This window comes from Kogia breviceps, chromosome 4 (assembly GCF_026419965.1).
Source record: "Kogia breviceps isolate mKogBre1 chromosome 4, mKogBre1 haplotype 1, whole genome shotgun sequence".
Taxonomy (NCBI): domain Eukaryota; kingdom Metazoa; phylum Chordata; class Mammalia; order Artiodactyla; family Physeteridae; genus Kogia; species Kogia breviceps.
Window position 1 is genome coordinate 169,697,203 of NC_081313.1, and position 27,362 is coordinate 169,724,564.

At 50.7% G+C, this 27,362-nt stretch overlaps 1 protein-coding gene across 2 annotated transcripts in view; it reads right to left on the bottom strand.

Annotated features, from left to right (window-relative positions):
- CPAMD8 (C3 and PZP like alpha-2-macroglobulin domain containing 8) overlaps positions 1–27,362 on the bottom strand; it is a 100,076-nt gene that overhangs the window by 69,210 nt on the left and 3,504 nt on the right. For both annotated transcript variants that reach the window (XM_059062710.2, XM_067032419.1), the window contains exons 2-13: positions 26,940–27,091; positions 25,195–25,217; positions 19,734–19,899; positions 19,605–19,657; positions 16,123–16,140; positions 15,641–15,695; positions 14,488–14,601; positions 13,089–13,173; positions 10,965–11,073; positions 8,316–8,543; positions 6,009–6,179; positions 3,198–3,326 (exon numbers count right to left, since the gene is read on the bottom strand). In XM_059062710.2, the coding sequence (XP_058918693.2) occupies positions 3,198–3,326; positions 6,009–6,179; positions 8,316–8,543; positions 10,965–11,073; positions 13,089–13,173; positions 14,488–14,601; positions 15,641–15,695; positions 16,123–16,140; positions 19,605–19,657; positions 19,734–19,899; positions 25,195–25,217; positions 26,940–27,091 (1,303 nt within the window). The remainder of the gene's footprint in view (positions 1–3,197; positions 3,327–6,008; positions 6,180–8,315; positions 8,544–10,964; positions 11,074–13,088; positions 13,174–14,487; positions 14,602–15,640; positions 15,696–16,122; positions 16,141–19,604; positions 19,658–19,733; positions 19,900–25,194; positions 25,218–26,939; positions 27,092–27,362) is intronic.

Consider the following 27,362-nt stretch of genomic DNA (forward strand, 5'->3'; position numbering starts at 1 on the left):
TGACAATGAAAAGGCAGGGAGACTGTTCTAGATTAAGAACGATTACGGACACAGAAGAGCCAAATGCAACTTTTACATTGATCCTGAGTAAAATGCATGCACGCATACACACATGCACACACAGGTAAGCACACACACACGTGCACATGCACAAGCATGCATCTGCAAGACATGCATACACATGCACACTCACACATGTGTGCACATGTGCAGGCATGCATGGGTGTGTACACACACTATATATAAACTATATCTCGAGGACACCTTTGAGAATCTGAATATTGCCTGTGAATTAAACAATATGATTGAGTTAATATAATTTTCTAAGATAGAACAATGAACTTGCGGTCATGTTGAAGAATGTCCCTATTTTTAAGACATATTATGCTCAAGTATTTAAGAGTGAAGCATCATATCTGTAATTTACTTTCAAATATTGCAGTCAAAAAAGGTGGAAAGAAATAGATGGATAAATATGTGAGTGGATGGATGGATGGAGGATAGATGGATGGATGGATGGGTGGATGGATGGATGGGTGGGTGGGTGGATGGACGGGTTGATGGGTAGATGGGTGGGTTGAGGATGAATGGATGGGTTGATGGGTGGTAGGTGGATGGATGGGTGGGTAGATGGGAGGACGGATGGGTAGATGGGTGGGTGGATGGAGAGATAAATAGATGAGTGGATGGATGGGTGGATGGGTAGATGGATGGGTAGGTGGGTGAGTGGGTGGGTGGGTAGATGGGTGGGTAGATGGATGGAGCAAAATATTAGTTCATAAATCTACGTGAAAAGCATATGGTTATTTATTATACTTTCTTTCTATTTCTCTCTAAATTTGCAAATATCCTCCTTATAACAACACCCAAACAAAAGTCTCTTTCTGTTTGAGATGTTGGGGAAAAAAAAAAGAAGGAAAGAGTGCAAATCTTTTTCTTCTTCTCACGAACTAACCCCATGGCATCAGAGCAACCCTAAAATATTGGGGTGACAGCCCCATTTACAGAGCAGCTCCTCCCTGCACATCCTTTGGTGCTGGAGGAAGAAGAAAGGGCCCCAACACAGAGCTGGGGCTGCACCAAGCATGGCCACGCTTGCCTCAATGCCCTGAGGTCACACTCAGGGCCTCTCAGTGACAGTCTGGGACGGGGAGAGCTGGCGCCTGCTGACCTGACTGAGGCAGGACAGAGGTGTCCCTCCAAGAAGAAACTCTGAGCGGCCCAGCCAAGTCCTCGCCTACGGGAACAGTGGTCCCAGCAGACATGACACAGGACTCCTTCCCACCCCCACAGGAAGGTGGCCAACACCAGCATCCCTACGCTGCACAGATGGTTAAACAGTATTAAAACAAGAACAGCGTGTGCAGCCAAGCTGGGCATGATCTCACTGGAGTTTCTCATTCTCATAACCCCCACAGAGGGCCACTAAACCCAGGGAATAGGCAGCCCTGCCGCCTCAGTTCCTCCGAGCTGCATCCCAGGGGCTCCTCAGGTCTGGGCAGCACCCTCGGAGAGGGGACCGCTGAGGTTTACGGGGCCGGTAGGGCCGGGGAGTCCCATTGGCAAGTGGTTTCCATTAGAGGCAATGCTGGCAAGCCTGCCACCACCCATGGCAGCCGGGCTCAGCCCTCAGAGCATCAATTAGGGGAATTAACGGAGTGCTTTATAAAACATACATATACGTATATATCGTTTAATAGGTGAGGGGACAAACAAACTGCAGTTGATCCAAACCATATGATGCAATATAATTCGCCACGAAAATGAAAGGCCCTCTCAAGTCAGGAAAAGACTCGGAGGTAGTTCGATGCAAATTGCTAAGTGAAAGAAGCCAATCTGGGGACTTCCCTGGTGGTCCAGTGGCTAAGACTCCGCACTCCCGATGCAGGGGGCCCAGGTTCAATCCCTGGTCAGGGAACTAGATCCCACATGTCGCAATTAAAAAAGACCCCACGTGCCACAACGAAGATCCCGCAAGTGGCAACAAAGATCCCACATGCTGCAACTAAGACCCGACATAGGACTTCCCTGGTGGCGCAATGGTTAAGAATCCGTCTGCCAATGCAGGGGACACAGGTTCAATACCTGGTCCAGGAAGATCCCACATGCCGCGGAGCAATTAAGCCCATGCGCCACAACTACTGAGCCCACGTGCCACAACTATTGAAGCCCACGTGCCTACAGCCCATGCTCCACAACAAGAGAAGCCACTGCAATGAGAAGCACACACACTGCAATGAAGAGTAGCCCCCACTCGTTGCAACTAGAGAAAGCCCTCATGCAGCAACGAAGACCCAACACAGCCAAAAAAAAAAGACCCATTGCAGCCAAATAAATAAATAAATATTTTTTTAAAAAAGAAGACAATCTGAAAAGGACACACACTGTATAATTCTGACTCTATGACATTCCGGAAAAGGAAAAAGTATAAAGACAGTGTAAAGCTCAGCGTTTGCCAGGGGCTGGAGGGAGGGAGGGATGAATAGGTAGAGCACAGTGGATTTTTCGGGAAGTGAAACGATTCTGTATGACATCGTAACAGTGGATACGTGACATTGTGCATTTGTCATAAAATGTGCACCACCAAGAGGGAACCCTGACATACATTGGGGACTTTAGTTCATAATCACATATTAATAGCAGCTCATCAATTTTAACAGATGGTAATAATCAGGGAAACTGCATGCAGGGGAAGTGGGTGTATGGGAAGTCTCCTTATTTTCTGCTCAGTGTTTACAGATCCCTATTTCCACACACATCTTCATGTATCTTACTTAATTTGGATCGTGGAATAACAGACTTGGGAAGAACTAACGTGAGACCCAGCTCTGAGTTCATCTCATCTTTACACTCGGTGTGTCTGCAAGTGTCTGGTGGGTGACTTCTGGTGCCTTTGCACAAGAAACTCCAGACAGTGGGGAACCAGGGCAAACAGTAGGGGAATTGTCTCATGTGTGGGAGCAACAGGACCCTGAGGGCAGGTGACATCACAGTAAACCCTGGCCTTGGCCTAAATGTCCATCATAAATAAATTACAGGCATTCATTCTGTGGAATACTCCCCTTGCCGGAGGGATGGGGCTCCTGTGTCAGCATCAGCATTAACCCTGCTGGGGCACATCCAGGTCCCCTGGAGCCATGTGCATGCTGCTTCTTGGGCCCCATCCTGCTCGAGAAGGGCACACCTGAAAGCCTTACCTTTAGGGGGATGGAGGGCGGCTGCAGCTGCAGGTAGCACTGGCTGGGGGAGTACCAGCTGCTGAGGGAGAGGTAGCTGGGCAGGTACTGGGCCCCCACAAGCTTTCCGCCGAGTGCTGTCACCTTGGTCTAAAGAAGAGAGGGTATTTGATCAAGGCTTGGATGCTTGGTGTAGGAAGAGGGTCTTAATCAAGCCTATGTAATGAAACCCCAATAAAAACTGTGGACACCGAGGTGGGAGTAAGCATCCCTATTGGCAGTGCTCTGTGTGTAGTATCAGGAGGGTAATGTGTCCCGACTCCATGCTTCTGCCTGCCCTGCCCTGCAGCAAGATCTTCTCATGCTCCAATTTCCCTTTGGAGAACCTCTTCCCCAATTCTCAGAGTATGGGGTCCAGTGTGGCTAGCTTGTTCTTCCCTAGCTCCACGGGAAGCAAGTGTCCAAGGCTAGCCACAGGGTGTTGGGGGTTGGCTCAGGAAAAGGCAGGTGGCCCACGTGGCCACTGAGAGACAGTTCCATCATGGGCATATTAGGGAAGCCCATGTCCTGGGCTTTCCAGCAGCCTCAGTGGCTTCTCGGAGGGTAAAACCTGCTTGGGAAGTGAGCACAGGGGAGATGGTGGTCAGGAGAGGCAGCAGCCGTGCTGGACAGCAGCCCCAGAGCTCTGGATGCTGCTCCACCTGGAGCTCTCCATCCTCCCCTTTCACGCCCCAGGGCCTGGCAGTTATATTACTTTTGCTCCTTTGGGAGTTTGAACCTGTTGCCTTCACTTGCTGCTGGAAAAGTGTGGCTAGCACAAGAGAGATGCCAGAAGTGGGGGCAGGAAGCGGGTAGTCTAAGACCTCTGTGTGATAAAGAATAAAGAAGCTAGGGACTTCCCTGGTGGCCCAGTGGTTAAGAATCTGCGGGTTCGAGCCCCGGTCTGGGAAGACCCCACATGCCACAGAGCAACTAAGCCTGTGGGCCACAACTCCTGAGCCTGCACTCTAGAGCCCACGAGCCACAACTACTGAAGCCCGTATGCCTAGAGCCCATGCTCCGCAATGAGAGAAGCCACCGCAGTGAGAAGCCCGCGCACCGCAACGAAGAGTAGCCCCCGCTCACCGCAACTAGAGAAAAGCCCGTGTGCAGCAATGAAGACCCAACGCAGCTAAATTAATTAATTGATTGATTGATTGATTAATTAATTAAAAAAAGAAGCTGGCCCACCTTTATCTCAGTTACTGGCAGATAGCCTCTAAACCCCTAAAATTTCCCAAGTGATGCGGGTGACTTTGTTATTCATGGTGGGTCCTGATAATATGAGCTAATGAGATAATTCGGGATGGGGACAATCATGCCAGAAAGACCAATCATGGGATTAGAGCGTTGGGGCTTTAAGCCACGTGATGTGGTATCAACTTGACCTCTAGTGAAGGGAGGCGGCTAGAGACTGAGTTCAGTCATGGGGCCAATGATTAATCAATCAAGCCTATGTAGTGAAACCCCAATTAAAACTGTGGACACCGAGGTGGGAGTGGGCATCCCTATTGGCAGTGCTCTGTGTGTAGTGTCAGGAGGGTGATGTGTCCCGACTCCATGGGGACAGCACATGAAGCTACAAATTTGGGACCCTCCCAGCTCTCGCCCTATGCATGTGTGTCTCTCTCTTTGGTTGGTCCTAATTTGTATCATTTTGCTATAATAAAACTGTGATTGCAAAAAATACAAACTTCCAGTTATAAATTCAGTCCTGGGGATGTAATGTATAGCATGGTGTCTATAGTTAATAATATTGTATTGTACATTTGAGAAGGTTGCTAAAAGAATAGATCTTAGAGGTTCTCATCACAAGAAAAAAAACGTGTAACTATGTATGGTAACTGGACATATTGTGGTGTCATTTCACAATATATACATACATTAAATCATTATGTTGAACACCTGAAATGAATATAATGTTACATGTCCACAGTTGCTGTAATTGTAAGGTAGTGGGGTAGCAGGAACCTCCAAATTTGTAGCCAGGTGGTAAAAAGTGTCGGTGGCCTAGGGATCCCTGGCTGTTAAAAATCTTTAAGGACATGTCACCCACAGGGGACATAGTGACCACAGTGTCCTTGGCTCCCACCTACACATTTTTTCTCAGCTGCCTTCTGTCCCCACCATGCCAGTGTCCATGGGGCCACCACGCCTACCACCAGCTATAGAGGTGAGGGCTGGGACATCCTTTTTACCGCTCCAGCTCCTCCCTCCCCTGACAAGGGGACACCAGGTCCTGCCAATTCTACCTCCAAAGCTCAAGGATCAGTGTCCTCTCCATCATCACCTCCCGTCTGCCCACCTGTGGCCCCGCCCAGACATCCCCCACTATGGGCACTGGAGTGACAGACTGTGTTCTGGGTAAGCCCTGAGCACCCCTGTGAGGTGAGGGGAAGCCCCACTGGCTCCCTCCTCCGTATCTTCTTGAAACGGCTTGGCTGGCTGGGCATTTGCAGGATCCAATTACACTAGGACTGTGGGCCTCTGGGGCTCTGCATATGCTGTTCCACCTTCCTGGAAGCAGCCTGGCTGAACCTCCCCCTTGTCAGGAGTCCACCTGGGAAGATCCCCTCACAGGAGCCAGGCACCCTCATCTCTTCTCAGCCTCCCACCTCACTCTGGGGTGGTTGGGTGATATGACTCACTATCAGCCTCCCCCATCAGACTTTGAACTCCCTCAGGGCAGGGGCAGGACCCAGGTCCACTGACCCAGTGCCCGAGCATGGCCTGGAGGAGGGACCAAATCCATGCCTGCTGGCTGAATGACAAGGGTCTAAGTGACTCACCCACCTCCAGCCACACGTGCTGGGCTGACACAGGGATGGAGGGGATTTCAAACCCTACCAGCCCACCCCGGGACACAGACTCGGTGGTATATATGTTGTCCTTCGGCGTCAGCTCTGCCCTGATCTGGACCGTCACCCCCTCAGCCGGGCTGCCGTCTGGGTAGGACAGCTCCACCTGGAAGGAGTCACCAATGATTCAACGTGGTTAGGGTTGCAACACTTCCCAAACGGATCTATAGATTCAACCCAATCCCCCAGCAGACTCCCAGCCAGCTTCCTTGCAGCAATCAACAATCTAATGCTAAAATTCATACGGAATTGCAAGTGGCCCCAAACAGCCAAAGCAATCCTGAAAAAGAACCAAGAACTCATACATCCCAATTTCAAAACTTACTACAAAGGTACGGTAATCAAGACATGTGGTACTGGTATAAGGACAGATACGCAGACCAGTGGAGTAGAAGAACTGAGAGTCCAGAAATAAATCCACCCATCTATAGTCAATTGATTCAAAAAAACAAGATTAAAATATGGTGAGGGGGAATTCTCTGGCAGTCCAGTGGTTAGACTCCACACTTCCACTGCAGGGGGCATGGGTTCAATTCCTGCTCATGGAACTAAGATCCTGCATGCTGAGTGGCACAGCAAAAAAAAAGAAAAGAAAAAGATTATAGTCAATTGATTTATGACAAGGGTGCCAAGACCATTCAATGGGGAAAGAACAATTCCTTCAACAAGTGGTTCTGGGACAACTGGATCTCCACATGCAAAAGAATGCAGTTGAACCCCTACCTCACACCATATACCAAAATTAACTCAAAATAGATCAGAGACCTAAATGTAATGGCTAGAACTACAAAACACTTCGAAGATAACATAGGGGAAAACTTTTATGACCTTAGACTTGGCAAAGAAGTCACAAGGCACAAATCACCACATGCCAGCCATTCTCCTGGTGCCATAGCCAGGTAGGACCAGGGCGGGCAATGCCATGGACAGTTCCACGTGACTCTCAGACCTCACTCATTCAGGCAGGTAGAAAAGGCAGTCAGAATGAGGGGTTCAGATATTGTAAAGAAATACGGTCAGTGGTTCCTGAAGGACCCTGGAGCACCCCTCAACTGTGTAGGTATCTGGTGATGGGGTGACCAGTTTCAGCTCCGTTCTTTAAGGCAGAAAATTTCTTAGGTGTAGGTGAAATGCTCCCCTTTCACTGAATGGGCAGCTCCAAGCCCCTTCTTCATACACAATCTGACCCTGCACATGATGCCTTAGCCTCTACTCAAGCTGGTACTCTCAAAGCCAGGGGCACACAAGCCGTGTCTCTGTGTGTGCAACGGTGGGAGCTGAGATCTCATCATGGAGGAGAAAAGAGAGGTCCCAGAGCAGAGCAGGAGGAGCAGGACACAGCATGAGGACAGACCGCTAGGATCCTGTGGGTGACCCATGAACATAAAAGTGGACAGGGCTGTGGGTGCTGGGCAGAGGCAGGGGTTAGAAGGCATGGCCAGCTTCCCCCTGAGGTGATGCTAGGCTCCACTGGCCTTGACTCCGCCAGCTGCAATTGAAACACAGATGCCCCAGTTCAGCAATTAGGATAAGGATCTCGAATTTCTAGTCACCTCAAACTTTACTGTGTAGAAAAAATGGTGTGGTGGGTTGGGGGGCGATGGGGGCTTGTTCAAAATGCTGTTCCCCACAGGGGATCTGAATCAGTCTATCTTAGGGATAGGGATCTTGCCTTTTAGGGACTTAGCTGTTAAGTCATCCAGAGATAAAGTCAACCCAGTTAAGGAAGGTGAGTTAATAAGTGGATACGTTTGGTAGTATATATGGGAGGGAGATGCAAGAGGGAGGAGATATGGGGATATATGTATATGTATAGCTGACTCACTTTGTTATAAAGCAGAAACTAACACACCATTGTAAAGCAATTATACTCCAATAAAGATGTTAAAAAATAATAATAATAAGTGGATATGTAGCATCCTGGTTTAATGCTCTAGGTACGGGAATGTCTAACTATGTGGATTAAAGGAAACCATGCTTTTAGGTAGAGCAGAGTGTCCAGTGTCCCCTGCCCTGGGTACCAGCTCCCATCACACTCAGCAAAGCAGTCCCTTGATCCCAAGAGGGCAAAAGTTCTGCTGGCACAATCAAACGACGTCGTTTTCAGCCAAGTCACGGCTGTGGGGCCCGCGGCATGCACTGCAGTGGTTACACAGTGGTCCTTGGGCAGGAGCTGGGCTGGGAGGCAGCACAGAGCCTGTGACCTTGACAGCCCCTGCTGGGCACCATGCCCAGGGCTTACCTTCCCCACATAGGACAGACCCGGCTTAAAATGCTTCCTGGTGTCCTTGGAGTACCGGACATCCACCAGCTGTCTCTGGACGGGGGTGGAGTCATCAAAAGCCACCTGTTGGCTGCCGTCGGTGCTGGTCACCATGGCCCAGATGCTGACGGTGCCCCGGAAGTGTTCAGGGACATCAGCCAGGATCATGTCCTTCACGCAGATGTTGAAGTCCTGGGAGCCGTGGATCTGGAGGCGGGAAACACACATGTCGTGCTCGCCGGGAGCTGGAGTGGCTTTGAGAGACAACTCGCAAGCACAGAGCTCAGGTAGGTGACTCTGGAGACTCCCCTGGCGGTCCAACGGTTAAGACTCCATGCTCGCAATGCGGGGGGCCCAGGTTCGATCCCCGGTCAGAGAACCGGATCCCACATGCCGCAACTAAGACCCGACGCAGCCAAATAAATAAATATTAAAAAAAAAAAACAGTAGGTGGCTCTGTCTGCTTGGAGGGCCAGGGGGACACCCAGTGACCCACCCGACCTATGCCGTGTGCATGGGGACTGAATCCCTGGCTGGACATGCATTATGTCCCAGGAGGAAGGAAGTCAGCTCCTTGGGCAGAAGGTGAGACAACCCCTCGGGCCAGACCGCAGGCAGGGACTTGAACCTGGTCAGCCACACTCTGGAGCACTGGCTTGCCTCCCACGCCTGGGGTACAGAACCCCCTCAATCAACCCCTATCTCAGGACCTGGGGGCAGAGGCTGGCAAATAATCCACATCCACAAATAGCTGTGAAGTGAATTACTCAGTAAAGGAGAAAATTAAGACAAGGGCCACCAGGGGCAGCCTCCAGGGACAATGGCTTGGATACCAAGGGCACCAACACCAGGCACGAAAGAGGTGAGGGGCCAGGGTGTCTACTCCACAGAAGAGAAGCCTCAGGGACAGAGAGGGGGGGACACATCCCAAGCGGCAAAGGGATGAAGAAGTAGCTTCGGGTGGAAATGGGAAGGAGGTGGCGCTGACAGGGTTTAATGCCTACAGGGGCACAGAAACTCCAAGATGTGTGTGTATGTTACAGAGTAGCACACTCACAACTTAATGTTAAGTTGAAAAAGAGAAACAAAAACCAGGTCATAAAACTTTACATGCACGGGAATGTGAAATCACGCAGCCACTTCGGAAAAGAGTCTGGGAGTTCTTCAAACAACTAAACACAGAGACACCACTGAGAGACTGAATATACAAACGGACCAGGGCCAGATAATACAGAAAAAAGAGAACTCGGACCCACACTCTGCAGGCACCAGCAAGGAAAACGACCCATTACAGTCGGCTCTCTGTATTCGTGGTTCCGCATTTGCAGATTCAACCAACTTCAAGGAGTTTCAATCTGGGATCCTGGGATGCAGAATCCTCAGACATGGGAGGGCCAACTGCATCTATAAGTCAGACTTGTAAGAAGTCTGACCCCTATCTCAATAGCAACCAAACAATAACCCCCGTAACACAACAAGCCCCAAATGGCCAGGACCAGATTAATAACTGACATTTTTTCTGACTTTGGCTCCCAATTCCATCTTAGGACCAATTGGAAAAAGCCAGATATGCACCCCTCATCAATCACTTTGGATGCCTGCTTCTAGTTACCTGCCCATGACTTCTGCACACCAATAGCCTCCCATCACAGCACACTGGAAGCCTTCCCTTTCTTTCACTATAAAGCCTTCTCACTTCTCCACCTGCCTTTGAGTCTCTGCCAAACACAGGTGATGGTGGCTGAGTCCTTTGCTGCAAGCTTCGATTAAGTAGCCTTTGCTTGTTCCTGTTTGGGTGGTCTTCATTTAATTGCACACCATACAACCCAGGGATTCCAAATCCAAGAGAAATGAAAACATCTGGCCACAAAAAAGCTTGTACATGAATGTTCATAGCTTCATCCATAATAGCCGAAAAGTAGAAACAACTCAAATGTCCATCAGCTAATAAACGGATAAACAAAATGTGGTCCAACCATGCAATGGAATATTACACAGCCATAAAAAAGGATGAAGTACCTACACACAATACAATGTGGATGAACCTTGAAAACATCAGGCTGAGCGAAAGAAACCAGACACAAAAGGTCACATGGCACATGATTCCATTTATATGAAATGTCCAGAAATCCATAGAGACAAAGTATGTAAGTAAGTGGTTGCCAGGGGCTGGAGATGCAAACAGGGCTTAACTGTAAAAGGATGTGAGAGATTGGCGGGGGTGGGGAGACGGTTAGCAGAAATATTCTAAAACTGTATGGTGGTGGTGGTTGTACAACTCTGTAATATACTAAAAACCACCGACTCGTACATTCTATACGGGGATTTAAATTATATGATACGTGAATTATGTCTCAAGAAAACTTTTTTTTTTAACTTTACACACAAGATCCTATGAGGAAACACATCAAAATACCAATAGTGGCTGTGTCCGCCTATCAGAGGACAAGTCGACTTTATTACTTCTTTTTTATATGTTCTAGCCTCTATGTTCAGCCTGCAGGAATTTTATCATCAGAATATCCCCACCATCTAAACTGTTTTGGAAAGCAAAATAAAACAGATGATCACAGAGCTGAAGCTAGTGGGAAGGGACCCACCGAGTGGGTCGGGGTTCCTGCTCCTCACCTTGGTGGTCCTGAGGATGGGGCGCCCCACCTCCTGGCTATAGTACCCCACGCCATTTACAGTCATGTTGATGGTTAAAGTCCCTGAGACAGGTTTCCCAAAGGTATACCTGGAATGAAAGGACAAAGGGTAGTAAGTTTCACAAGCAGGAGATGCCCAGGGGACAGCAGGGGAGGGGTCAGTTTTAGGAAAGCCAGGCCCTGCAAGACGTGGTCGGTGGTACAGTGGCTAATCCAGGGATGCTTCCCATCCTACATTTCATCCTTACAGCCCTCCCTGTAGCCCTGAGTAAGGACAGGTCATGTCAGGGCCCTGTGATCCTCTGCACCAAGCCTCATGCTGGACAGAAAAAGAGACCAAGGGTCAGAGAGGAACTCTGGACCCAAAGCAGCAGGGTATATGAAACAACCACTGAGGTTGGCCACACATTGGAGCAAGTCAACACAGAGGATTGAGAAACCGTGGACAACAAGAAAGCCTGGCTGGGCTTAAGTGCCCAGGGAGTTCAACTTTGAACCAGAGATCTGAACTCTCTGAGCTTTGGTTTCCTCACCGGGAGAATGAGAATAAAAACATCCTCTCAGGGATGTTGGTAAAATACTTAAATGTATGTATATCACGCCTGATGCAGTGGAGACACCTGCTTACTGGGACACAGGGGCAAAATGGGAGCAAAATTTAAAAAATAACACCCAGAATTTTGATAGTATTTTCTAGACTCTAAAATGTGTGTATCCAGCAGCACTATTTACAATAGCCTGGACATGGAAGCAACCTAAGTGTCCACCAACAGATGAATGGATAAAGAAGATGTGGCACATATATACAATGGAATATTACTCAGCCATCAAAAGAAACGAAATTGAGTTATTTGTAGTGAGGTGGATGGACCTAGAGTCTGTCATACAGAGTGAAGTAGGTCAGAAAGAGAAAAACAAATACCGTATGCTAACACATATATATGGAATCTTAAAAAAAAAGGTTCTGATGACCCTAGGGGCAGGACAGGAATAAAGACACAGACGTAGAGAATGGACCTGAGGACATGCACGGGGAGGGGGAAGGCTAAGCTGGGACGAAGTGAGAGAGTGGCATGGACATGTATACACTACCAAATGTAAAACAGATAGCTAGTGGGAAGCAGCCGCATAGCACAGGGAGATCAGCTCGGTGTTTTGTGACCACCTAGAGGGGTGGGATAGGGAGGGTGGGAGGGAGACGCAAGAGGGAGGGGATATGGGGATATATGTATACGCATAGCTGATTCACTTTGTTATACAGCAGAAACTAACACAACAATGTAAAGCTATTATACTACAATAAAGATGTTAAAAAAACAAATGTGTGCTGGGCTTCCCTGCTGGCGCAGTGGTTGAGAGTCCGCCTGCCGATGCAGGGGACATGGGTTCGTGCCCCGGTCTGGGAAGATCCCACATGCCGCGGAGCAGCTGGGCCCGTGAGCCATGGCCGCTGAACCTGCGCATCCGGAGCCTGTGCTCCACAAAGGGAGAGGCCACAAAAGTGAGAGGCCCGCGTACCGCAAAAAAAAAAAAAAAAAACAAATGTGTGTATCCAGCACGTCCCTGGATTTTAAAACACACACAGCCAGGGGAGACACACGAGGGAGAACTCTCAGCCACAACCTCCGGCAGGTGGCAGAGATGGGGCAGAGACACAGGCCATGTAGGGCTCTCCCAGGAGCCCCAGAAAGGGAAAGAGCCTCTTGACTCCCTCTGGTTGATCCTCACTTCGGGCTCCATCAACAGCCTGGTCATTAGGCGGGTCAGCCCACTGGCTGTAGGTCAGCCCACTGGCTGTGGATGCCGCCCGCAGGGTAAGGCGCATGGCCTGGGGGGTGTGCCCTGTGGAAGGGCATGCCATAGGGGAGGGCCATGTCCTAGGGGCAGGGGCTTCCCTGGGGAGGAGCAAGTACTAGGGGAGGAGCAAGTCCTAAGGAGAATGGGTGTGCTCTGGAGGAGGGGCGTGTCCTAGGGGAGGAGCATTGCCTGGGAAGGGGTGGGTCCTAGGGGAAGGGCGTGGCCACAGTGGGAAGGGCGTGCCCACAGTGGGAAGGGCGTGCCCACAGTGGGAAGGGCTCACCGACAGTGGCGGCCTCTTTCTCACCTGGCCCGCACAGTGCCGGTCTCACAAGTGTCCAAGTCCTGGATATATCGGGGCGGGTCAATAAGGAGCTCAAACTTCGGCAACACTGAAGGGAGAGAGCAGAGAGGAGGGAGGCAGGGTGGCTTCCACCTCTGGGGTGGCCCCAGAAGGGTACTGGAGATGTGGGAGGGAGGAACACAAAGCCAACTTTTCAATGCTGCTGACACCATAGGAATCCACACCACCCGTTGTTGAGCACAGGCAGCTCTCTGGGGATTTTGCCGGCCGCATCTATTTCCTATCTTTGGGGGACCAGCACTTCGTTTTTCTCAGGGGGCCATGTATCATCAGTTTTAGGCCACCTGAACTGAGTGCAGTCAATTCCAGCCCATCCCAGGGGTGCACAAGTAGCCAGGCTTCTGGACCCGTCAGGGGCATCCTGAGGGTGCTTGCAGCTGGAAAGGGTCACTCTTTGCTGCCCCGGGCACGTCCAGCCATCTCGTCCCCCTGCACAGCCCACGGAGAGATGGACACCGAGAAGCAGAATGGAGGAAACATGAAGACTCTGGTCCTGAGAGCTTGTTACACGAGCCTATAACCCTTTCCTTTTGCTTACTGGATCCGCACCAGGCTTCTGGGGCTTGCAACCCATAACCCTGAGCTCTAAGGATTTTTCTTCCAAGACCTGCCTCGTGAAAGGAAGAGAAATCCTCGACCCCATCAGGGAGAATTTTAGCACAGAAGCAGAGTATGTGGCTCTGGCCCAGGTTCATTCCCCAGCTCTTATTACTTGAGCAGTTTCCTTAACAGCTCTCTCAGCCTCAGTTTCCCCATCTGTAAAATGGAGATACCTCATAGGTTCGGGACAAGGATGAAAGAACAAAAGGAAGTGACAACCTTAAAAAGGAGGGACAGGGCTTCCCTGGTGGCGCAGTGGTTGAGAGTCCGCCTGCCGATGCAGGGGACGCGGGTTCGTGCCCCGGACCGGGAAGATCCCACATGCCGCGGAGCGGCTGGGCCCGTGAGCCATGGCCGCTGAGCCTGCGCGTCCGGAGCCTGTGCTCCGCAACGGGAGAGGCCACAACAGTGAGAGGCCCGCGTACCAAAAAAAAAAAAAAAAAAAAGGAGGGACATTCGGACACATGCTGCAACATGGATGAACCTTGAGGACATTATGCTCCGTGAAATAAGCTACTCACAAAAAGACAAATACCTTATGATTCTACTCATATGAAGTCATATATTTTACAATTTTTTTTAAAGGACATGACAAAGGCCCAGCCTTCCATATCGTGCCTGGCCCTACTGAGCCCTCAGTGAATGAGGCTCCTGCCATCTTCCCCGTGTCATGTGTGTTGTCACTAGGGCTGTGGTTTCTCCCAGATCTGAAATCCTAGGGTCCTAAGATTCTCCGACTTACCATACTTCTGAACTTCAAAGGACTTGTTGTACACGTGGCCTTGCATTTCAACAAAAACGAACCATTCTCCCAGTACCGGCTGGTCAGACAAGGGGAAGGTCATGTTGGTGATGCCTGTGTGAAGAGAGACGCCCCCCCTCATCCTGGAGCAAGTGAGTGTGCAGAGGGCCTGGCATCTGGTGGTGAGGTCAGGGCAGAGGCACCCAAGGGACCCTGCGCCTTCCCCTGGCCGAGCAGTCCCTCGGGGAAGCCAGAAGCCACCCGAGGCTGGCGGGGATTTGTGCAGAACAAGCACCTCTGCAGTCTGAAGGGGAAGCAGCGAGACACTGCACCTTGGGTTCCTGGGGGACCCCTGAGGCCAAGGCCAGGTGCAGGCAGCTCTGCTCCCCACCCGAGTCGTTCCCTTGGTGACAGAGAATCACATAAGCCCTGTCCCTACTTGGCAGCCCTCTCTAGGCATCTCAGAGTCAACATGGAAATGGACATGGAGAGGGGTCAAGGCCAGGCCAGGAGACCTGGAGGCATGCGTGACACTGCACAAACCACCAGAGCCCACACGTTGGCTAGAGACCCCATTCTCTGTGTCTGGTTCACAGAGGCATGAGGGGGCCAGGAGCCCCCGAGCAGGACTCAGGGGTCTGTCATGTCTGTGCATGTCCCAGGTCGACGGTGCACAGCTGTCCTCAGTCTCCCCAAACCCCACCTACAGCTCCCCTCTCCCAGGACTCCACTTCCCTTAGGGCCAAAGCACAAAGGGAGATGTCAATTACATGGCCCTTATTATCACAGAGAAAGAAAAAAATGCCAGCTCCTCAGCCAAAGCAAAGCCTTCTGACTCCTAGCTGGAAAATAAATGTCTCGTGTTCGGTTGGGGATGAGGACGAGGAAGATCTGCAGCCAGAGGAAGGTGGGGCGTGCCAACAAACAAGGCCCTGATATTTCAGAAAGATCTCAAGTTATAGAAGGATCCCCAGCTGGGATCCCAGGCACAAAGAGATGTGGGCGGAGGGTCCAAACGCTGCAGGGAAGGAGTGGCAGGTGCCCAGACAGAGCACATTCTATTTTCCTGGAAGGTCTATCACATCTGCCACCCAAAGGTGCAGCCCCCAAACCACAGAAGGAATTAGGAGAGAGGATGAGAAGAGAGACTTACCACAGCATAAGGGCTGCAAGTGTCTCCACTCCATCATCCGTGAGCCCCGGGGGTCCTGCAGGGGGACAGATGCACAGTAAACTCAAGGCAGCCTGTGTGTGCCCGGTGTGCATGCGGACCTTCCAAGCCTGCTCTCTAGGGCAGGACAAGCGAGGAGGGCAGGCCCCAAGATTAGCCATTTACATGAAGAAAACAGAAGCTTGGGGCATAGAAGGGACTTGTCTGAGGACAAGGTGGCGGAAAGGGCCGGCCTGCCTCCTCATTTAGGGAGCTGCATGCAAATCTACAACGAGATGGACAGACACACGCTCAGCTTATTCCAGGGTGGACCCAGGGATCGGGATGGACTGGGTCCCAGTCTATGGGGTGCTGAGGCAGTCAGGGATCAACCCAGAGGGTGGGTGTTAGGCAAAGACAGACCAGGTCTTGCAGAGAGCGGGCTAATTGTCTCTGTGCCAGCTGCGGAGGGGCAGGCCACTCACCAGGACATAAGCTTCCAGCTGCAACAGAGACAGAGGCAGTGAGCAAACCCTCCCATAAGACCCGAGCCCTCCGTGCATGCTGAGTGTTCATCCCTCGGGACAGGCACAGGTTCTGTAATGGGTTTAATGATGTCTCCCTCCTCCCAAAATTCACATGTTGATGTCCTCACGCTCAGTGTCTCCGAATGTGACTGTATTTGGAGACGGGTCTTGATAGTGGTGATGAGTTAAAATAAGGTCCCTAGCACAGGTCCCAGTCCAATAGGACTGGTGTCATAAGAAGGGGAAATTTGGACACAGACGCGCATAGAGGGAGGACAATATGAAGACACAGAGAGAAGGTGGCCAGCTACAAGCCAAGGAGGGAGGCCTGGGACAAACCCCTCCTTCATGGTCCCTGGAAGGAACCAATTCTGCCCCCACCTTGATCTTAGACTTCTGGCCTCCAGAACTGGGAAAGAATACATTTCTGCCCTTTAAGTCACAGAGCAAACTCATACAGTGGCCACCGGCAATGAGGGCGGCCGAGCCCCATCCGGGACCTGTGTTCCTTGCTCCCCATCACAGCCCTGCCCTCCTCTCCAGACTCCCACACGCCCCAACCAGAGACAGCTCCTCCAGGCAGCCCTCCCATGTTGCAGCTGGGTTGTTTTTTCAAGGGATCATGCCAGGTTCCTTGAAGGTCTGGAATGCACGCTTTCATCCCTGAACCCCCAGCACCTGCCTGGAGCCCGGCTTCTAGCTCCATCAATGTCAAACTGAACAGTCAACACTGACTCCAGTGAAGGTCAACTGCTTGCACAACTTCCCCCCTCTCCGGGGAGGGCTGTGGGCAGACGACCCCCTAAAACAACTGGGCACAGGAACTCAGCACCATCTGCTCAGAAACATACACGTTTGGGACCTTCAACACCTCCCTGGCCGTGGACCTCAGTATCCTACTCCTGGGGTCCAGCTGAGCCTAAGGAAGGACACGCCAGTGGAAAAGAAGGTTTGAGCATAAAAACAATCATGGCAGCATTTCTGACAATGACCAAAACCTGGAAACAAGCAAATGTCCACCAGGAGGGGGCAGTTGGGTACAAAGCCTTCCTTTGGCAGAAGGACCTCAGGCACTGAGGTGAGTTTGCAAGGCTGTGTCAAAAACGTGGGCAAGGGCTTCCCTGGTGGCACAGTGGTTGAGAGTCCACCTGCCGATGCAGGGGACACGGGTTCGTGCCCCGGTCCGGGAAGACCCCACATGCCGCGGAGCGGCTAGGCCTGTGAGCCATGGCCGCTGAGCCTGCGCATCCGGAGCCTGTGCTCCGCAACGGGAGAGGCCACAACAGTGAGAGGCCCGCGTATCACAAATAAATAAATAAATAAATAAATAAAATTTTTAAAAAAACGTGGGCAAGTGCATTCAAAGATCCAATGAAAAAAGCAATGTGGAAACTCGGGCTGGTGAAAGTTAAGAAAAAGCTGCATGTACCCAATGGAACTGTGCTTCTAGGATGGGGACCACTGGGGAACTTTGCAGGATTATTTTCCAGAATGAGCCCCCTGGGGTGGGGTCTGGGTCTGCTCTGCTCAGTCATGTGCCCCAAGTGTTAGAACGGCACCTGGCACGCAGTAAGCACCGTACACGTGACCCCTCAGGGACCCCTCAACTGAAGTCACCCCAGACTGCACTCCCATCTTTGCTCTGGATATGTACAGTTTACTTAAATCTCTTCCTTTACGATCTCTTTCCTTCTGAAAGCGCCTCTTTGCAGCAGAATGCCAATTAATAAATACAGAAGAAGCAACAGAGTTGGAAAAATCACCACTTTGCAAGCATCATAGCAAGTTTTGATTCATGTAATTCTGAACTCATCTGTGGAGGCTAGAACTAGCGGGTGATCATGGTGACTGGTAACAGGGTGTCCACCCAGTCTCAAATGTCCCCCACAGATTACTTACTGATTACAAAGGGTGACTTTTGCGGGGAGAAACCAGGCAGACTCTATCTGAACTACCGTCAGGTACCTCGGGATACGACGCACTGGGGAGGACCAGCCCGCCTCCTGTGGATCCTCCCCCATGACGCACAACTTGAACCTGACCGCAGAGAACAAGCCAGCAGACCAGCCCGGTGGGGAACACCATTCAAAACAACTGCCTGGAGTCTCCAAAACTGTCAATGCCATGAAACACAGGGAAAGGCTGAGGAGTTGATTCAGAGTAAAGGATGCGAGAGACACGACAGCTAAACTCGACACATCATCAGAGACTAGGTCCTGGACCAGCAAAGAAACATGCTATAAAGGACATTATTGGAACAATATGGATTCTGTATTAGACAATATTATTGTATCGATGTCAAAATTCCTAAATGTAATGATTGTACTTTAGTTGTATGAAAGAATGTTCTTGTTCTTAAAGGATACAGGAAGTGTTCAGGGACAAAGAGATGTGATATCTGCAAATTACTCTCAAATGATTTATCATTAAAATAATTTTAAAACTATATATGTACATATACATATATACATACAATACATGTATATGTACATATATGTATATACACAGTGTGAGAGAGAAAGCACATAAATATAATAAAATGTTTTGTAATTGGTGAATCTAGATACATGGTTCTCAAAGTGGGTTCCCCAGAGCAGCAGCAGAAACCAGGAACTTGTTAGAAATACAGATCCTTGGGGCCCATCCAGGAAGCTCCTGAATCAAAAATTCTGGGGAGGGCCCAATAACTTGCATGTGAACAAGCCCTCCAGGTGGTTCTGCTGCACACTCCAGTTTGAGAACCTCTGTTCCTGATCAGAGCTTGGCCAACTATGACCCTTGGGCTAAATCCGGCCCCCTGCCTGTCTGTGTAAATAAAGCTTTATTGGCACCCAGGCACACCCATTCATTCACGTGTTGTCTGTAGCTGAGTCCATTCAAGTTGTGACAGAATCCCTCTGACTGGCAGACCCGAACATACTTACTACCTGGCCCTTTACAGGAAGTTTGCCCACCCCTGGGCTCCATGAAGGGCCTATGGGAAATTCTCTGTGACTTTCTTCCAACTTTTCTGTATACTTGAAGTTATTTCCAAATAAAAATTAAGAGAAAATCAATGCCTTTTTTCTGTGAGTGTATTTATTTTGAAGGAGAAACGGAGGGTTTTAAGTGGCAATTATATTTTCTTTCTAATAAACGTTAAATAAATGCAGGGCTATTAAGATTTTAAATGATGGGCCACGGCCCCAACCCCGCAAAGAGGGGTACTGGCCACTGCGGGGACCACTGGTGCCCCCCGTGGAGGAAGCATGCCCACAAGCGCTTTTTCACATGGAACTTCCCCTGGGTCCCCCAAGGGACGTGGAGCCCCACGAAGAAACCGAGAATGGAGGTAGAAATTGGAAGAGGCAGGGGGAAAGGCCAGTTGTGGATGGCGGCCCTGGCCAGGCCAAACCCAGGTGGGTATGTTCCGGGCCCACGGTTTTAGAAGCCAATCTCACCTTCTCGCTGACAGGCCTCAGGTCTGGAGTGACAGTGAAGATGCTGATGAGCACTGGAAGGAAGGAGATAGGCGTGTGGCGGCTCCAGGCCATGGCTGGCCCTCCCCCCAGTGCGCACCGGCCACCCACCTCGGTGCTGGGGCCTGTACACCGGTTTGTCGGTCTGGATGAACACGGAGGCTCCCCGGCTGTCCACAGTCACTGAAGTCTGGTTGTGGAAGAAGGGGCCCTCCTCTGCCCACCAACCACGGCCCCACACCTTCAGGAGGGCCTGGCCCCAGAGGCCCGTGGGCACCTGCAGGTAGAGCACAGAGCTTTGGGCAGGGGGTGTCACCCTGGAAGGTACCCAGGTATTGTAAAAGCAGCATGGAGGTCTAGGGCAGGGGGGCACACCCGGGGGCAACTGGGCACCCAGGGGACACTCAGCAGTTTCTGGAGATTTTTGGGGTGTCACAGCTTCGGGGAGCAGGCGCTACTGGGTATCTGGTGGGTGGAGGCCAGGGATGCTGTTCAAGACGCTGTGATGGGGCTTCCCTGGTGGCACAGTGGTTGGGAGTCCGCCTGCCGATGCAGGGGACACGGGTTCATGCCCCGATCTGGGAAGATCCCACATGCCACGGAGCGGATGGGCCTGTGAGCCATGGCCGCTGAGCCTGCGCGTCCGGAGCCTGTGCTCCGCAATGGGAGAGGCCACAACAGTGAGAGGCCTGCGTATCACAAAAAAAAAAAAAAAAAAAAGACGCTGTGATGCAAAGGACGGCTGTCAGCAGCGCTGAGAATGAGAAACACTGGTGTAGCTTGACAAGACAGAGCCTTCTTCTCTCCTGACACTGCAAGCTTGCAAAGATATTCTCATCCCTGTAGAGCTACAAGAATTATCTCCCACCTTACCCAAATGCAGTCATAGCTGGTAAGCTGGGAGGTATGGAGACCCTAGTCCCTTCATATACATACATACATATGAATACATGTATGCATATGTATGTATATTTTCATATTTCACATATGTATACAATGTATGTGCCTCTGTGCTTTGTCTCACTGTAAACACTGCACACACATTATACAATCCCATTTACATGAAATGTCCACAACAGGCAAATCCATAGAGACAGAAAGCAGATTAGTGGGTACCAGGAGCTGGAGGGAGATGGGGGCATGGGGAGTAACAGCTAATGCGGATGGGGTTTCCTTCTGGGGTACTGAAAATGTTCTGGAACTAGACAGGGGTGGTGGTTGCACAACAGTATGAATGTTCTAAATGCCACTGAACTGTCCACTTTAAAATGGTGAAAGTGGTAAAAAAAAAAAAAAGGGTTTTTTTTGGCCACCTAGACGGATAAAACAAACAAACAAAAATACCCAGTGCAGTCTTAAGGATTCACCCTGGAGTTCAAATTCTTCTAGGGCAAAATTTCCAACGTTTAGGGAATGGAAACTACCCTATATAATTCCCTCATTTTTTCTTTCTTTTTTTTTTTTTTTTTTTTCATTTTTTCTTTTTTAAGTGACGAGCAGAACACCCAGGCATGTGAGTCATAACCTACAGAAACTCCTTTTGTGACTAAAGCAAACAGAAGTCACGACCCTGGACGTGACCATGTGCCATGAATGCGATGCTCGCGGCCATCCCTGGGTACCTGGCAGGTGGACATTACATGGTCATCAGTTCACACTGGGAGCTACAGCACCACCCGTTCCTAAGACCATCCAAATGCAGGGGTGCTCTCCTCCCAGTTGTTTGTCAGCATCCACCTGTGTGGTTGCTCAAGGGGTGAAAAAGTCCTCGTCACCATCACAGCAAGCAACCATGCTAAGCATCCTGGTGAATTATCTGACCGGTCCTCACACCAGTGTGCCCATTTTATGGATGAGGTCAGGGCATGCCAGGACCTTCTCCATCCTTCCAGCACCTGTCTCTGGCTGCCTCTCTTGTCTCCTCTGAACAGCATCAGAGGGACCCTGCCTGCCTGCCTGCCCACCTGCCATCCTCAGAATGGGGCATCTCAGGACTCTGGAGTCCCTCCTAACCTTTAGGACAAACTTGAGGAATTTAATCCCCTTACTTTGACCCCCAAATCCTTACCTGCCTTTGTTTCTGGAAACCACTCAGCATCAGCCAAAGACCTCCATGCAAGGAGGAAAAAAACCCAGGCCACCCAGGGGAGCAGGCATGGACAGGTAGGAAGGAGTTGGTGGGCGGCGGGGCTGGGGGGGGGGGGGCTGTGTGCCAGTGGGGGGTCGTGGATGCTGGGACCAAGAAGCTGCCCCTGAGAACAGAAAGGATCAGATGTGACCTTTGCGGACATGAAGTGACCCGCTCCCGGGCTTGAAAGCTGCAGAGCTGCCATCTCCAATCAAGTCTCAGCTCAAAGTGGCATTCCTACCTGGTCCTGCACCTGCCAGCCCTAAGAGGTCTTGCCGGAAGGTTCTGGACTGAGCTGATCCCCAACCCCAGCCCTGACCTCAGTGATCCACATTTGCTCCTTAGCATCAGTGACAGCCAAGGACTCGGGGGCCGAGATCCAAGCAACGGAGACAGCCAGGTAAAGCTGGCAGCTGAGTACAAAGGTGGGGGGCTTGGGGCCCAGCTAAAGAAAGAGGCTGGCTGTCCTCTGGGGAAGGCTGTGTGGAGGGGCCAGTCCTACGCCCTGATGGACGCCCAGCTCCCCGTCCCTCCAGGCAGGGGAGGCCCCTGGGGCTCTGGATGTGGGTCCCAGATTACCAGACTCCGTAGGCATCCACCAAACATACCCGAGAGAAGCCACCAGACTCACTAGACCCTGAGTTTCCGACACATTGTTGTGCAGATGGGTGATCAGGACTATAAAGGCATGGCACACAATAGACACCCATGGTTGGTGGCGACAGGTATCACAATTCCTCTCCCAAATGGAAACCATCCAAAGCAGAGGGATTCAGGTGAAGGCTGATTCCACAGATTGGAAATCTCCCTCCCACTATTCATGGGAGCTCCTGGCTGGCTCCACTCCAGGCCACTGGCTGCCTCTTTTGGCCTCCTTCCTGCCCCAGGGCTTTTGCATCGGTGGTTCCCTCTGCCTGGAATGCCCTGCCCCCAAATTCCTGCATGTCGGTTCCTCCTGGTTTCAGCTCAGAGGGGCCCTGCTGCCACATAAAATGTGACTCTACCCCTCACTCCTCAGCATTCTCTTTCTCTGACACATTTTAAAATAAAATGTTAGAATTTGATTAACATTTAGTGTCCTAAAATAGGACACTTGCTACTCTCTGAGGTGATCATATTTATGTAATTGGGGGTTTACTATCTGACCCACCCCTTTGCCCATCACCAATAAGGCTGGCGGCTGAGAGCAGGAAATGTGGCCAACTTCCTGCTTGAAACTGAAGAGATGCTTAAGACACTTGTTACACAGATGCACGGGTTAAGTTTGAAAAATCGGAAGAAAACAAATATCACGAGGTTTTTAGGCATGCTTTCTTGAAAGTTCCATCAAGGGCCTCTTACCGGCATCCTCGCTGCTGCACAGATGAGAAAGACGAGGCACAGACTGGGCAGAGCCTGCCCGTGACAGTCATTGGCAACACTAGGTCCCCACAACACGGGTTTCCAAATCCTGTAGCCGGAAGCACTCAGGTCCCCAAGGCAGGCACGGCTGGGGAGTGGGTGGGGTAGTGGGCAGGGGGCTCCTACAGCCACAAGAGCAGCTTCTCTCTCGTCTGAGGCTCACACCATGGTTCCACAGAGCAGAGTTTCTCAACTCAACCTCGGCACTACTGACGTTTAGGGCTGAATCATCCTCTGCAGTGTCGGGGAAGGGGGCGTCCTGTCACTGTCGAGTGTTGAGCAGCATCGCTGGCCTCCACCCACTAGATGGCAGTAGCACACTCACCCCCAGCTACCATAACCAGAAATATCTCCAGACACTGCCACTGTCCCCCGCGGGGGAGAGGGGCATCCTTCCCCACCCCCCAAGTTAAGAAAGGCTCATCCAGAGCTCGTCTAAATGCTAAGGATCCCAACACCCTTTTGAACGTCTCCAGTCTAGGGATCCCCGGCCCTTCTCCCAAAGTTATATGGCCCTTTCCTGGTTTCGTATACAAATCCACAGCATCTAGCCTGTGAAGAGTGCCTTCTTATGTGCGGTGGCTAGGGACACAGCGTAATCTTAACCCCGCTGGGGAAGCCCTGCTTTCTTTCTTTCTTTTTTTTTCTTTCTGGTAAGTAATATGCTTTATTAAAATTACTTCTCTAAATAAAATATACGAGGCTTTCTTTTTTTCCTAAGTAGTTCATCTGTCAGTGGATAGGGCAGCCCTGCGTTCTGATTCACAAGAAAGAAAAGCAGATCTGCTCACAGGAAGCCGGCAGGGGCGGCTCTAGCCTATTTATCCAGGGTTTTCCAAATGTTGACATCTGGCGCTGGCTCATTCTCAGTGGAGGGGCCGTCCTGTGTATTACAGGATTTGAGCAGCATCCTTGCTCTCTAACCACTAGAAGCCAGTAGCAACCTCCATCCCTGCCCCCCAAGCTGTGACAACCAGAACTGTCTCCAGACCCTGCAAACCTCACCCCCGGGAGAGAACTCTAGAGAAAGAATTCTAACATTGACAAGAGGGCAGGAAGACCACTGCCCCACAGCAATTAGCCACTAATGATGCATCCCATCCCATGGAAGAGGAACCGCCTCGGACTTCGTTCTAATCACTGGGAGAGAGCACATTACAATTTGGAATGATTCTCTACTTAGCCCATCCTTTCAGGGACTCCTTTGAGCATCTGGTAAGCGTTAAGGACTAGCTAACCCAGAAAAAGCCGATAATTTCAGGGCTTACAACTGCCTTGAAATCCAAGGACTCCAGTGAAAAAACCCACGTCAGAGAATGACCTACCTATAGTTTGGTATGTAAAATAATTTTAAAATAATAATACTCAATGCCAACAAGGCTGCGGGAAATTTGGTCTCTAATGTACAGCTGGTGGTGCCATGCACGTGCATTGCTGTGTCTTCCAAGACAAAACAGGACCCAGCAAGAGCCTTGGATCCTAATTTGGTAGTTCTTCTTTCAGGGTGTTCAGTCTAAGGCAGGCATCCAGAACGTTAACAGCTTTACGCACAAAGATGCTCTCAACTTTTGGATTACATTATCAAAACCCTGAAAACAAGAAAAAAATCTAACCATGTACAAGCGATGTGTGTGTGAGGGGGAGGTGTTAGTAAATTAGTATATAAAAGAGATGCAGTGGGATGTTATTTACAACAGGATGCAATTATAGAGACTTGGAAACATGGAAGTATGTTTATGCAACGTGTGAAGAGAAAATGGCATGACAGACCACAATGTACCCTTTAACTGCAGCTATGAAAGAAAATGTCTTTATGTGGACAAGGATTTATGGGAAACATGAAAAAGTGAAAAGTATGAGGGATGGGATTATGGGTGAGCTTTCTCCTTTTGTAAACTGTTTTTTCCTTCAGTATCCTTTTTTTTTTTTTTTACATCACCATTAATGATTTTTTTCACAACACATGCAACTTCTCTTGTTCCATTCCAGTTCAATTCTTTATTTCCAAGGTAGGGTTTCTGATTTTAAAAATTCATAGCTTACCTTGAGTTTGATCGTCCCTTTATCTAAAAAAATGAAAATAAAATGAAAACAGTTAAATCAGGAGCTGTGTTTTCCTGCCTCCTTGAGCTGCAGCCTTTCAAACAGGGGCTTTCTCAACCCAGAGGGATTTTCTGTGGACAAACACAAACCCTGTGTCATGCTGGTCTGGCCTGGGCTGGGATCGTTAGAAGTCAGAGGTTTCCTCCAAGCTGGAGAGTACTGAAGACCGGAGGGCATGGACAAAGCCGAGCTATTCAGGGGAAGGTTGGCCAGCCTGCATACTTTATTCACTTCACCCCTGGCCCCTGCCCAAGGTAAGCTGTGAGGGGAGCAAAGAGAAAACTCCACGGGAGAGGAACAAGGAGAAAGGTGGAGAGAAAAAAGAGGAGCCTGAGGTCCCCAGTGGACCTCACTCCAATGGCTCTAACGAGTCTTCCATCTACCTCTCTTCTACACAAACTGAGTCATTTGTCGTCTGACACTTCTCCAGGTTCTTTGGCCTCCAGGACTTAATTAGGCATCTACTGTTTCTGCCTCCCAGTGTCCATTTCCCCCATTTCCTGCTAGCAGAAGCCCCATTTTCTTGGAGGAGCCCGCCTACCCACCTCCTAATTCTTAAGGTTTAGTGGGTTCTGCCAATCCTCCCTGGGGCTCTGTGCAGATCTACATAGGCCTTCCTCCTAGACACAGTGATTGGTTCAGGGTTGAGCACATGTCCTAAAATGGGCCAATCAGCATGGGCCGTCCACCTGGTCATAAGACTTGGTTCAGAGCTGAGCACATGACCCACATGGGCCAATCAGCATAGGCCTTCCCTCTGGTCACGGGGATTGGTTCAGGATTGAGCACATGACCCAACATGAGCCAATCAGAGGGAATCCTGGGACTTTCCCCAAAGGTCCTGTAACTGCTAGTCCCTCCCTGCTTTGGAGAGATACAGGCACATCCAGAAGTGCAGCTGGGAGACTGGGCCAGTGATGCCAGGGGACTTATCCAGTTATAAGAGCCCATAAACTCTCTGTTGCTGAAGCCAACCTGATTTGGGTTTTAGGACTGGCCAGTGGAGTCGGGACTGCCTGCACTTCTCCTGCCTACCCAAGTCTCCCTCTCACAGGGGACAGAGGCTGCCTTGTTGGCCTTGGGAGACCTGACATCATCTCTCAGTGTCTCCTGTGGCCGCACCACATCCTGCATGATGAATGAGTTACCTGCCCTGCTGGGCTACAGGCCCTAAGGCAGGGGCCTGCTCTCCACACTTTGTCCAAGAGGCCAACGCTGCTGTTATCTGCAGTTTACGAAGGAGAGCCAGGGAGAGGCTGGCTGAGGGCCTGAGCTCAACTCAGTGGCAGGCTGGCTATGAGCCCAGCTCCGGGTCTAACACCACAGGGGTGCTAGAAGCTCAACAAAGGATCTGAAAAGGTCACAGGATTCCCTCTGGGCCCCCTTCCCACCTCTAGCCAAAACTGGCACGAAAGGGTGCCCAAATCTATCCAGATCTGCACCCACTGAACCTGAGCTGCTGAGGAACAAGGCACTCTGATTTCCCAGACTGGGCAGGTGGCTTCCCCTGCTGGGCCTTACTCTCTCCATATGTAAAGTGAGGAGAATGCAACCTGTCCTCCTACTCCTGCCAGGGTTCTGGATGTGGGATGGGAAGGAAGCAAAGCAACGCCAACACTGCCTGAGCCCTAAAGACCACTTTGCAAAGGGAGGGGAAGGCCTGGTCAGGCATCCCAGGGACCTACCCAGGATGGCTCCCTGGCTCTGTGCCACCGCCTTGCCCTGGGCCACCAGCTGAGCCTGGACCATGACTTCCCTTGGGGAGTTAAAGATGGTCACACTGATGACTTCCTCCACTCCTGAGCGGAAGACGGAGGGTGCAGCGATCAAATAGCCCCTGCAGAAGAGGAGAACCGCGGTGAAGGCCAAAGGTTCTGACCCATCCCTAGCCTCACTGTCACCTGGCTGAATCAGGGTGCACCCTAGGTGGACTCCCACCTATGCCTGACCACACTCCGATGGCACTGCCACTTTATGTGTCCGTGTCCCCTACCAACCTGTGAGCTCCTTGAGGCTTGTTCACCTCTGAAGTGCCCCCCCCCCAGGAGTAAGTAAGAATCTGGCTTCTCTGGATCTACCCAGAACCACACCCCCTTCGATCTCGGCAT